This window comes from Rousettus aegyptiacus, unplaced genomic scaffold, assembly GCF_014176215.1.
Source record: "Rousettus aegyptiacus isolate mRouAeg1 unplaced genomic scaffold, mRouAeg1.p scaffold_m13_p_6, whole genome shotgun sequence".
NCBI lineage: Eukaryota > Metazoa > Chordata > Mammalia > Chiroptera > Pteropodidae > Rousettus > Rousettus aegyptiacus.
Window position 1 is genome coordinate 41,123,733 of NW_023416309.1, and position 12,497 is coordinate 41,136,229.

The 12,497-nt window shown below is 36.3% G+C and overlaps 1 protein-coding gene across 1 annotated transcript in view; it reads right to left on the reverse strand.

Annotated features, from left to right (window-relative positions):
* Nucleotides 1-12,497, reverse strand: part of ARL3 (ADP ribosylation factor like GTPase 3) — a 29,627-nt gene that overhangs the window by 11,844 nt on the left and 5,286 nt on the right. Inside the window, exons 2-3 of the mRNA XM_016154518.2 lie at nucleotides 11,932-12,075; nucleotides 8,640-8,756 (exon numbers count right to left, since the gene is read on the reverse strand). Of these exons, the coding sequence (XP_016010004.1) occupies nucleotides 8,640-8,756; nucleotides 11,932-12,075 (261 nt within the window). The remainder of the gene's footprint in view (nucleotides 1-8,639; nucleotides 8,757-11,931; nucleotides 12,076-12,497) is intronic.

Sequence of the window (12,497 nt, forward strand, 5' to 3'; positions counted from 1 at the left end):
AAACCAGTTCTACCATAGGCTAATTGACATAAACAGGAGTCAAGTTCCTACAGCATCTAATCAATGGTGTAATGAGACAATTTTGAACAAAGCGACATTATTCGAGGACCTGCTAAATGAATTTAAAAAACAAAAAATAACCAACTCTCACCTTTTTATGCCTTAAATTATATAAACTGATATACTATAAAACACATAGGTATTTCTGTATGCAAGTCAAATTCTCTGTTACTCTGAAAACTCTTTTGAAAGAAAAAAAATTAAAATTCTTTTGCTTAATGCACTCTTATTTGAAGTCACTAGTGCTAAACATTACACCAAGAACCCAATTGAGCTCTGAAATATATCCTATGTTTCTACCTGTTTCTTTCACAGAGAATCATTGGAGGAAAAAGGATGGATGTATTTGGTGTATTTTTGTGTGTGGCATTATTGTCATTTATATTATTTTTGACTCAATGTCAACACATGCATTAATGGGCTCTAAATAGTACACACTCAAAATTCTATACTGACTGTTTGATGAGTCACTATGTAGAACACAGTGGTAATCTGGTTTTCTACCAGTGAGGCTCACATTTTTAAAGTAGCAGTCTTAGTGTAAAAGATAGAGGTAAAAAGAAAAAAATATAATGGGAGAGTGAACCTCAATATAAAAGACCTAATTAGATTATCTGGGAGTCTGCAGTGGATTTGTATTATCTTCACTCAGGTAATAGTCCAAGAAGATATGAGGGAGGGAAGAGTGTCTGGGCTTAAAGGGCTTCCTGAGGGCTGTGTGCAGGTCACTAGGCAAGAAAGGAATTACAAAGTAGGAAAAAATGTGCTTGGGAGCAAAAGCTATGTATTAACAAGGCAAGGGTAGAAAACAGAATGGGACAAAGCTGAGAACACAAAGATACAGTTATGAAATAGATGTCTGATATTATTATTAAAAAAAAAAAAAGAAAGAAAATCGGGAGAGGATAATGAGGAATGGATAGTTTTAATGACAAGAGACATGATACTAGAGAATCCAGAGGTTGAAGATCAACAAGAGGAAAGTTTTAAACTTTTATTTAATATTATTTGCCAAATTGCTATTTATTGCTTGGACATGAAATTTCACAGGAACTGTTTCCATTAAAAGATTCAAAAGGATTTTCCTAAACTATACATATATTCTTCCTATCATTTAGCATTTTTCTCATATACTTTTCATAAAATTTGACAATTAGTACACAATAATTTCAGTAAAAAGTCCATAGAGTGACTGCCCTATTTATTAAGGGCCAAGGGAAAAAGTCACAAACATAAACTAGTCTGGTAATTCACAAATTTGTTTTTTGCAGTGGTATACTCTTCCCTTGGCTGCTACCCACCCCAGTGCTGCCCAATTTCTTCATGCAAGCATCTGTTTTCTTCTAGTCAAGAGCTAAAGATAAGGATAGCTTCCTGTCTTTTTATTTTTTTTTCTTTTTCTTTTTAAATGACATAGCTGTTAATCTAGTCATGTAAAAAAAATTTTAACCCCAAAATAAACTAATAATAAAAAATACTCAGAAAGTAGCAGAGCAAGTTAAACATTTATAGTGCGTCTAGCTCATCTTAAAACATTTTGGACCTTCGAAAATCAAGTTTCATAAAACTATTCTAAAATAAAATTATCCATGGCACTCAAAATGATGTTTTAAGGAAACCTTTAAGCCATTTCATATCTTCCTTGTCAATTACTTTGAAATTATTTGGTTGTGGGAGAAAAACCTAGAGAAAGTTTTTGTTTGTTTAGTTTTGTTTTGTTTTTTACGCCCACAGCATCCGGTATTCCTAGGTCTTCCATTCAAGTACTAACCGACCCTGCTTAGCTTCCGAGATCAGATGAGATTGGGCTCATTCAGGGTGGCATGGCTGTAGACAAGAAAGATTTTTTTCTTGATGGAAGGTCAGCCCACTTTGGATTACCCAGAAACAGACTGCCCTGTGGGTGAATGGAGGGCTCTTTGTTTCTCCTCCTGCTTCTGGTCCTCTGCCCTCCTGCTGCCACCTTTTGGCCATTTTATTGCTCCTAAGTATTTCTCCACCAGAGGGGCAGGCAGAGACAAGAAGAGATGATGACACAAAAAAGTGTGGCTTTTTATTGATAGCTTGAGCAAAAGTCTAAAAGGAGGATGAAACTAAAAAATAAAGAGTTCTGGATAACTTGTGGTTTTCAATTATTTGTGCTCTAGTAACATCGGTGCTCAAGTGTGAATGACATATGAATACATGAGATGGGTGTTTGAGACTCATCATTTGATGGCCTACACTTTGGATATGGAAATGACAAGGTGACTTTGTTTAAATTATGTTGCATTTAAACACAAAACTGATAATAAAGTAAATGGAGTTTTGTAACAATATAAATATACCTTGAAAAAAAAAAAAGATGTCTTTTGATCTATCAAAAGGCTATTATTTCCTGGCTTAAAAGAAATGGAAGACACCCTATCCCCTCCTATCATACCTCAGGTTCTACTTCTTAGTCACTTCCTCTAAATTAACAAAGCTGAAGTCAGATGTTCACAGTGTCATCTTCCCTGAGAATAACTCTGGCACTTTTAGGAGTTGCCCTGACTCTTTCAAACTTCTAGAGAACTATTTAATGCTTTAAAGTCGGGGTCGGCAATCTTCTTCTGTGAGGGGTCAGGCAGTAAATATTTTAGGCTTTGTGTCCCATAATACAATTTCTTTCACAATCATTGAACTTCGCTGTTGTAGTGTAACAGGAACCATAGAAAATACAAAAACGAGTGGATGTGGCTATGTTCCAACAGACTTTAGGTATGGACACTGAAATTTGAATTTCATGTCATTTTCATGTGATGAAATCTTATTCTTCTTTTGATTTTTTCCAACCATTTAAAAATATAAAACCCATTCTTAGCTCACAAGCTATACTATAATGGGGGGGGGGGCGGGATCAGTTTGTCAACACCTGCTCTACTTTTATGGTGGCACTCTAGAAATCATTGTAAAGCGTTAACTGGGCAACAAAATGTGTCAAGCCTTAACGCTGCCCTTCTGGGCAGTATGGAGTCTAGTGTAATAGGTCTTTTCAACCAACAATGGAAAACTATCAAATATAGACAAAGAAACAAATATAGCTTATCATCCACTGCCACACTGAGCAAACTGGCAGACAGGGCTGAGTCACAAGGTCTTTGAATCTAAACCTGGGGACTCAGCTGCTCCCTACGACTTGTTTAATCTCAAAATGGCACTGGAAAATAATGAAAGTTTGACTCTGAATCCAAAATATTGTCTGGTACTGGCAGTGTAATGTAGCCGGAGAAAGCTCCTATAGGGTTGATTTTTTTGCTGGATTGGACCATAATCCCTAGGGACTCTCAGCTAATGAGAAATGTGGAAATCGGGGTCATATTACAACTACCTTGCAGTCTGCCTTCGAGGTGTTAGAGCTTACGATTTAAAATTACCCTAACTTTAGACCAGAAAGTTTCTGACACCCCCTATGGAGCTTTGAAGTCATGCATGTCCTTATATACTGCTCTTATTTGGATGTTTCTTTCAAAGTATCTTAATCCAGCAGATGAACAGATAGAGCTGTTATTACTCTCAACCACCAGTTTTTCCCATCATGTATCAAAAATAAAGAGAATCTAAAGCGTTCCCTCCCCCGGTTTTATTGAGATAATTGGCAACCACACTACAGTAAAGGTATAAGCATAATAATTTGACTTGAATCTACAGCTTAAAAAAAATAGTTCACTTAAAATTTTAAAGCAGTTTTAGATTTATAGAATTGAATACATAGCACAGAGAGTTCTATATGCCTGCCCCACCTCCACACCCACTCCCAGTTTCCTCTAGTAAAGTAATATTTTGCATTTGTGTGATACATTTGTTAGAATTAATGAACCGATGTTGATACATTAGGTTCATTCTTTGTGTTTTAAAGTTCTAGGGGTTTTGACAAACCCATAATGACATGTATCTACCATTATAGTTTCAGGATAGTTTGGTCACTCTAAAACTACTATGTATCACCTAGTCATCTCTTCCCTCCCTTGCCCTGGCACTCGGGTAACTACTAATCTTAGAGTTTTTTTTTTTTTTTTTTTACTAATTTCTATAGTTTTGCCTTTTAAAAAAACGTCATATAGTTGGAAACATAGAGTATGTATCCTTTTCAGATTGACTTTCACGTAGCAATATGCTTTTAAGTTTCCTCCATGTCTTTTTTGTGGTTTGATACCTCGTTTCTTTTTATCACTGAATCATATTCCATTACATGGGTACCACAGTTTGTTTATTCATTCACCCATTGAAGGGCATCTTGGTTACTTCTAGTTTTTGGCAATTATGAATAAAGCTGCTATTGACATTCATGTGGGGGATTTTGTGTGGACATAAGTTTTTCAAGTGATGGCTGGATCAGATAGTATAGTAAGACAGTGTTTAGCTTTGTAAAAAACTATAAACTGTCTTCCAAAGTGGTTGTACCATTTTGTACTCCTATCAGCAATGAATGGGAATTCCTGTTGCTCTACATCGACGTTGGCATTTGGTATTGCCAAATTTTTGGATTTTAGCCATTCTAGTAGGCACATATATAGTAGCATTTCACTGTTTTAATTTGCAGTTCCCTGAGGACAAATGATATGGAGAATCTTTTCATATGCTTATCTCTATATCTTCATTGGTGAATTGACTGTTCAAGTCTTTTGTCCATTTTTAATTAGGTTGTTTACTTATTGTTGAATTTTAAGAGTTCTTTGTATATTTTGGATACAAGTACTTTATTGATTTGTGTTTTGCAAATATTTTCTCCCAGTTTGCGGCTTGCTTCTTCATTTTCTTAACAGTGCCTTTCTCAGAGCAGAAGTTTAAAATTTAATGAAGTCCAACTTATATATTTTTTTGCTTTCATGAATCATGCTTTTGGTGTTGTATCTAAAACCTCGTCACCAAACCCGAGGTCACCTAGATTTTCCTCCTATATTATCTTCTAGAAATTTTATAGTTTCAGGTTTTACATTTAGCTCTAAGATCCATTTTGAGTTAATTTTTGTGCAGGAGTAAGAATAAAACTGTGTCTACATTTTTTTTTCTTTCTTTCTTTCTTTTTTTTTTTTGCATATGGATGTCCCATTGTTCCAGTACCATTTGCTAAAAAGACTATCCTTCTGTTGAAGTGTCTTGCTTCTTTGTTAAAGATCGGTTGACAATATTCATGTAGGTCTATTTCTAGGCTCTCTATCTTGTTCCGTTGATCAATTTGTCTATTCTTTTTCAGATATATTCTGTCTTGTTTATTGTAGCTTTATAAAAAGTCTTAAAGTCAGGAGGTGTCAGCCCTCCAACTTTGTTCTCCTGCAATATTGTGTTGGCTATTCTGGATCTTTTGCCTTTCCATATAAACTTTAGAATCGGTTTGTCAATATCCATAAAATAACTTGCGGGAATTTTGACTGGGATTGCATTGAATCTATAGTTGATCTATATAATCTATAAATTCAGTTAGGCAGAAATGACATATTAACAATATTGAGTCTTCTAATCCATGAATATGGATTATCTCCCCAATTGTTTAGATTTTCTTTGCCCTTTATTGGTTTTGTACTTTTCCTCATATAGATGCTGTATATATTTTGGTAGATTTATGCCTAAATATTTCTCTTATTTTTGGTTGCTAATGTAAATGGTATTTTGCTTTTCATTTCAAATTCCAATTGTTCATTACTGGTGTATAAGAAAACAATTGACTTTTATATATTAACCTTATACCCTACAAACTTGCTATAATCACTTATTAGTTCCAGGAATATCCTTGTCAGTTTTAGGGGTTTGAAAGACTTTTAATGGTCACTTTTCCTAACATATAGTTTATATCACAATTTAGAGACCGATCTTTCAAATTTACATTCAAGTATTTGTGAATAAAATAGTATGATGCTTGGGTTTGCTTAAAATACTTTTTTAAAAAAAGTAGTGGGTACACTTGAAACTCACTGTTATTTCATTAAGCAGTGTCATTAAAAAAAAAAAAAAAAGTGTTGGTCAGGGAGATGAAACAAGATTGCCAAAACTGAAATTAAGGAAGCTGGATGATGGGTAGATATCTGGAGTTTCATTTTACTATTTTCTTAAACTTTGCATAAAGTTGAAATTTTCTCAAATTAAAAAATTATATTTTAAGAATGGACAAATTATTTGAGATTACATAATAAGTTTTTATCTTCACAGGAAATTTTTTCCCTCCCTCCCTCCCTCCCTCCCTCCCTCCCTCCTTCCTTCCTTCCTTCCTTCCTTCCTTCCTTCCTTCCTTCCTTTCCTTCCTTCTTCTTTTTGATATTTCTCTTCTATTCCCCTAGAAGGTATATAATACATTTTGGAAGAATAACTGGTTGAATAGATGGGATAAATGGATGGATGTGTGTGTCTTATCTTTCCTTATCATTCATTTAAACTTTTAATCTGGCATCACAAATATACTGAAACTTACCTTCACCGAGGGCCAGAAATATGATAAGCCTGTGTGACGTCCATCACAGTCCCTCAAATGTCTTTATGGTTTGATGCTAGTACAATTTTATGCTTCTGGTATTATTCTCCATTTAAGAATCACAGTGAGTGAATGAATTCACTACTTATCATAACCCTCAACTCCATCTTGTGAAGGAGATACTCTACCCATTTTATAGAAGGAATTAACAAGACTCTAGACTTGACCACAATTGAAGCAGAATCATAAAACATCAGAGTCAGAAGGGAATTTAGAACTTCGCATTCTACCTAATGTCAAAATCCATCTATAACAATCACCCACTTCATTTATTCAGTACTCTTCTAAGCACTGGGGGAAATACAATAGTTGAAAAAAAAAAAAAAAAAGGAAAGTTCCTGTCTTTGTTGAGTTTACATTTCAGTGGGGGAAGAGAAAGTAATAAAAATATGTCTGAGGTGATAGGTACTGATAGGTCTGATGAAAGGAGAAAAAAAGCAAAAAAAAAAATCCAAGTGCCAGAAGGGTGGGTGGGTATGGGGGCAGGTCATAATTTTAAATATAGTAATCGGGGAAGGTCTCAGTAAGCTGACATGTGAGCAAAGCGAAAAGAATTCCAGCATTGGAAACAGCTATGACAAAGGATCCAAGATGGGATCATGCCAGTGTTCTCCAGACACAGGAAGGAGGCCAGTGTGGCTGACATCAAATTAGAGAGGGGGAAGATGAGTAGACAGGTAAGAGAAGCCCGGAGGTAGGGGACCTTGTAGGCCACTGTAAGGACCTCAGCTTTTATTTTGAGATGGGAAGCTTATGTTTAAACAGGATCACTATAGCTATGATGTTGAGAAGGGTCTTCAAGGAGACAAGCCAGAAGTAAGGACACTAGTTAGGAAGATGCTGCGGTAATCGGTGCACGGTAATAGTGGACGTGGAAAGAGGAGGTTGGATGCTAGAAATGTTCTGAAGGCAGAACTGACAGGATTGGCTGACAGATCTGATGAGGGGAATGAGAGGAAAAGGAGTCAAGAATGACTCCAGAGCTGTTGGATGAATAGATCTGTCACTTACTGAGAAGACTGAGAAGGAGCAATTTGGGGCAGGGGTGGATGAATATAGGAACTGGACATGTTGACGGGAATTACTGGCCACTGACATGGAGATATCAAAGAGGTAACTGGCTATATATGAAACTGAGTTCCAGGCAGGAGACAACACTCTGGGATTCACTAGCATGTGGGTGGTGACCAATACCTTGAAACTGGATGGGGTCACCGAAATAGAGACTTAGAGAAGAAAGCACAGGCTTGAACTCTGGGGCACTCCAACACTCGGAGGTTAGGAGACAAGGGGAAATATAGCAATGGAGACTGAGGAGGAGTAGTCAGCGAGATGGGGAGAAAACCAAAATATAATGGGATTCATAAAGCCAAGGAAAGACAATGCTTCAAAGACAGCACGTTTGTTAAATGTGCTGTTAGGTCAAGTAGGATGAGTATTAAAAAACTGAACACTGGACTTAGCAATGTGGAATTCCCTGTGAGCCTGAATGGAGGGTTCCGTGTGACTGGGAAGAGAAGAAGTGAGGACAGCAAGTACAGAAAACTCTCTTAAGGAGTTTTGTTGTAAAGAGGGACTGAGGAACGGGATAGTATCTAGAGGGGGGAGGTACGATTGGGACAAGAGTTTTTTGTTTTTAAACAAGAGAAACTACAGGATGTGTTCAAGCTGAGAGAAATAATGCAGTACAAAGAGAGACACAGGAAGAAGCAGCCGTGGAGTGGAACTGTTTGAGCTGCGAGATGATTCCCACTGGTGACGAAGACATCAACATGGCTGATGTCGCAGCTTATTGTTTATGGTCATAACTGAAGTAAATGCAAACTTTCAGTTAGAGGTTAAGGAAAATCATATGCAATTTTCTTCCTGTCCTAGTTCACGAGACCCGTTGGTTTTAGGGTATGATCATGACAGGGAGTGGCTAAGGTAGGATGGATGACAAGATCATTGGAAGGGAGGAGCAGGAACTGAGAGGCTGAGGAATTAGAGAAATTGTGTATGTGAACAGTGAAATCTCTGAGAATGATGAAACAGTGTTAATGTTTCTAACATGGCAGAAAAGACTATCAATTAATGCATCAGAAGGAGTACTTACAAGAATATCAGTGTTTTCAAAATAATTCCTCCAGTATGGTCTGATTTTCCTCTGTCCACCAATGTCCCACACATTCAGTTTAAAACCTTGTGATTGTACACTTTTGATGTTAAAACCCTGCAACAGAGAGATGCAAAATCAAATTTTATTAAGCCTTGAGATTATAATTCTGACAAAGTTACATTTACCAGCTGTTATTTATTAACTCTGAGGTACTCTGCCAGATGTGACACTGGTAACACTGAAAATGATTTTCTATAGGAGGGAAGAAAGAAATGAATTTATATATGCTCACTTTATGCAGGTTGTGGAGTCAGCGCGCGCACACACACACACACACAACTGGTGAGGATGGCTTGGTATGAGAATAGCTCTGAAAATACAAACCACACTCCATCCTCAGGATGGTAAAATTTAACAGGACATTACATGCAACTTACATGCAAAGCTGAATCTGAAGACTCAATAAAACAGAATAAATGCTAAATTTAAAAAGAGGAAAGAGCAATAATCTGGAAGACTGGATTCTTCAGGAGCAGCACAAAATTAAAGAACTTCCCTCATGTGGATTACTCAGGAAAAGGAAGGACACTATGGGGGAGGTTGGCTAGTAACCAGAGTATGAGCCCAGTGAAGAAGGTTGGGCCTGCGGGAACAGAATGTTCAAGCTCTGAAGTGGAGCCCTCAATTATAGGCAGTGATGAGAACAAACAAACTAGAGGACATTTGAAACTATAATAGGTATCTGTGATGAACTTCAAAAAAAAGTATTCATTTTCAGGACAGTTACTCAAGGTGGAAGCTTAAGGAAGGTGAGCAAATCAGGGGCAGGCAGAATTGTGAGCTGGGAGTTAGCATGCAGAGAAACAAATTAACGAGACCTCTGGGGTTCGGAGAGAAGGCATTTCATGAGCAAGAATTAAAAAAAAAAAATCGTCTTGCAAAAATGATACAGTTGAATCAGGATTGGAAAAATCCAATCAACAGCTTACTATCACAGAAGTGATATTTCATCTCGAATAACTGGAGTTAAGTGGGTCTGGGGATCCTTTAATAAACATTTGCCTCGTCTGGCAGTTTGCCAACACTACTGCCTAGCACAGAAGGACAAGGCATAAAGCGATGGTACGGGAACACTGCCACCCAATTTCCCCTGAGGATAAATAGTCAATAGAGGATAACTGGGGATGATGCTGACGGCGGCTCCTCCAAAATGCCAAGGACCGAATAAATTAGAAGTTTAAGAACTCTAAAGGGAAGTGGCTTAAGCTTATTGCAAAAGTCTGCTTCATTTTGACTCACTGACAAAACTACTTTTGTGTGCTTAAAAATTCTACACTTAACTACAATATTAAATGTCAAATCCAGTAAGATCAAATCCTTCTAAAAAGAAACAGGAAACAAATAGGAGTAAATTCTGGAATTCAATTATATGTATTATCTACCTTAAAATTCTGTAAGTCATCAGACCTAACAAATCTACTAAGAAACTATTCTAAGGAAATAATAATGGGTGGGGACAAACATTTAGATATGTGTATTGTATAAGGATTTACATATGTAACATACAAAGATATGTTATTATTACTAAGTGAAAAAGATGATACAAAATAGCATATTCTCTATAAGCCTTTATTTTGATTTTAAATATACCCATCATACATACACATAGGAAAAAACCAAATGGATATAGTTCTAAATGTTAACAGTGATTATGTATGAATGGACATCATAGGTGATTTCTAGTTTCTCAATTTTACTTATTCGTGCTTTCTAAATTGACTACAATAAGCATCTATTACTTTTTCTAATACAGAACAAAAACACATTTAAAGTTTGTTTTTAAAGAATAAATATGAAAACTTGACATAATATAATAACAGTTACATATAACATATCAAACAAAGCCAGAAAGTTAGAACTGAAATTGGGTCCTTAATTTTGAGTTCATTTCCATGGTCACAGTGTAGGAAGTCCTATTTTAGTGGTGCTTTTGAAAGATAAATTCTATCACTAATCAAGAAAACAAAAACAAAAACTCCCATCCCCCCAAAACAATAAACAAACAAACAAACTAGCCCTTCTTTTTCTGGCAGAAATCCTGACACTCTAATATGTGTTTTCACCCCTTCTAGGCCAGACTATTGTAATTTGCTCCTCCTTAGGCTATACATTAAATTTGTTCGGAAGCTGTAAAATTGCTCATTTGGTAGCAGCTGAAATGACTTTTCTGCAAAGAGCTCTGAATCAGTAAGACTGATAACGTGTGATGTACACATACCGGCACAGCCATTCAAACTTGACCAAGCTCTTATCACAGCATGGTGACGGGAAATGCCAAATAACTTTGGTTTTGCTCAAACCTCTCATGCTCAAACATTTTAAAGTGACAAAGACCGACAAGAGCTGTCCCTAGTTAGGAAACCCAAAGGCCTGGCCCAAGGTCAAGGTTTCTCAGGATTTCCTACAGGAAAGGAAGTCAAACAAAGACGACTAGAGTCCTTCAAACTAGGATTTGTCTTTCAACTTCCACACAGTAATCCACCATTGCCTGATCCTTTGTGTTTTGCTTGCTTAGGTTTAGGAAGGAGGAGGGCTGATGAAGCTGGATTAAAAAATATAGGTAATTGATTTTTTTTAATTAAAAAAAATTGATATATATTTGTATTTGTCAAGTCTGAAAAATACACACTAAAATACTAACAGTGGTTTTTCTCACAGTGCTCTGATTTTCTCCTTTATATGTTCTCTGTATTTTCTGCATGTATTAATTTCATAGAGAAGATAAAGCTTTTTTAAAAAAGTAATCACTTAGATCTGAGGGAATTGGTTGTTTTGACATATATATTTCTTTGAATTATTTATTTAAAAAATTATAAAATATACATAAGATAAAACTTACCCATTTCAACCATTTTTAAGTGTACAGTTCAGTGGCATTAAGCACTTTTGCACTGTTGTGGAACCATCACTATCATACACCTTTAGGACTTTTTTCATCTTGCAATACTGACTCTTGTATCCATCAGCCAACAATTCCCCATTTCCCCCTCTCTCCAAACCCTGGTAACCATTATTCTACTTTCTGTCTCTATGAATTTGACTACTCTATCTTGTATGAATGGAATCTCTTGATATATTTTTGAAATCTTAAGATTTTTAAACTGTATAGACTCTTCTTAGTAACAAAAGTCAGAAATGGATGGAAATTATATTTTCCATAATGTCTTCCATATTGCTATTACCATCTTCCATGTGTCCCACAAGGACCTGGGGCCAAGGCAGTGCTCACCTGCGTAGGTGTGATATGGCTGATGTCTTCAGATGCAAGCTGCTTCAGAAGCGTAGTCTTCCCAGCATTATCCAAGCCCAGGAGAAGGAGTCTCACCTCCTGGTCTGGTGCACTTTTCAATTTACGCAAAATTGAAAGTAAGCCCTTGAACAACCATGAAGAAGAGAGATTACTTTGGGGCACTGACTTTGCTATTACTGAACACCTTTTTCTTGAAAAAAAGTTCTTGGTTGTGGAGAGCTTAATTATTATTATTCTGTACTTTAATGTCATTTATTCCATTTGCTTTCCCCTTCTAAGTTTTGGCAGAAGTAGGTTAGTAAGTACATTCAGCAACTTAATAAATAGCATGGCTTATTCCTGCTCCTCCTATTAATCCAGCTTAGTAGTCACCCCAAATCTCCAGAGTATAAACTACTACCCAACTCATGTTCCTAAAGCCCTTTATATAAATTTAGAGTGTAGTACTCATTATATCACACTATAAGTAATTGACTTTTATATTCTTCTTTACTAGAGTGAAGTTTCCTGCCGGTAAGAATTATAGCTTCTGTTTCCCACAAACC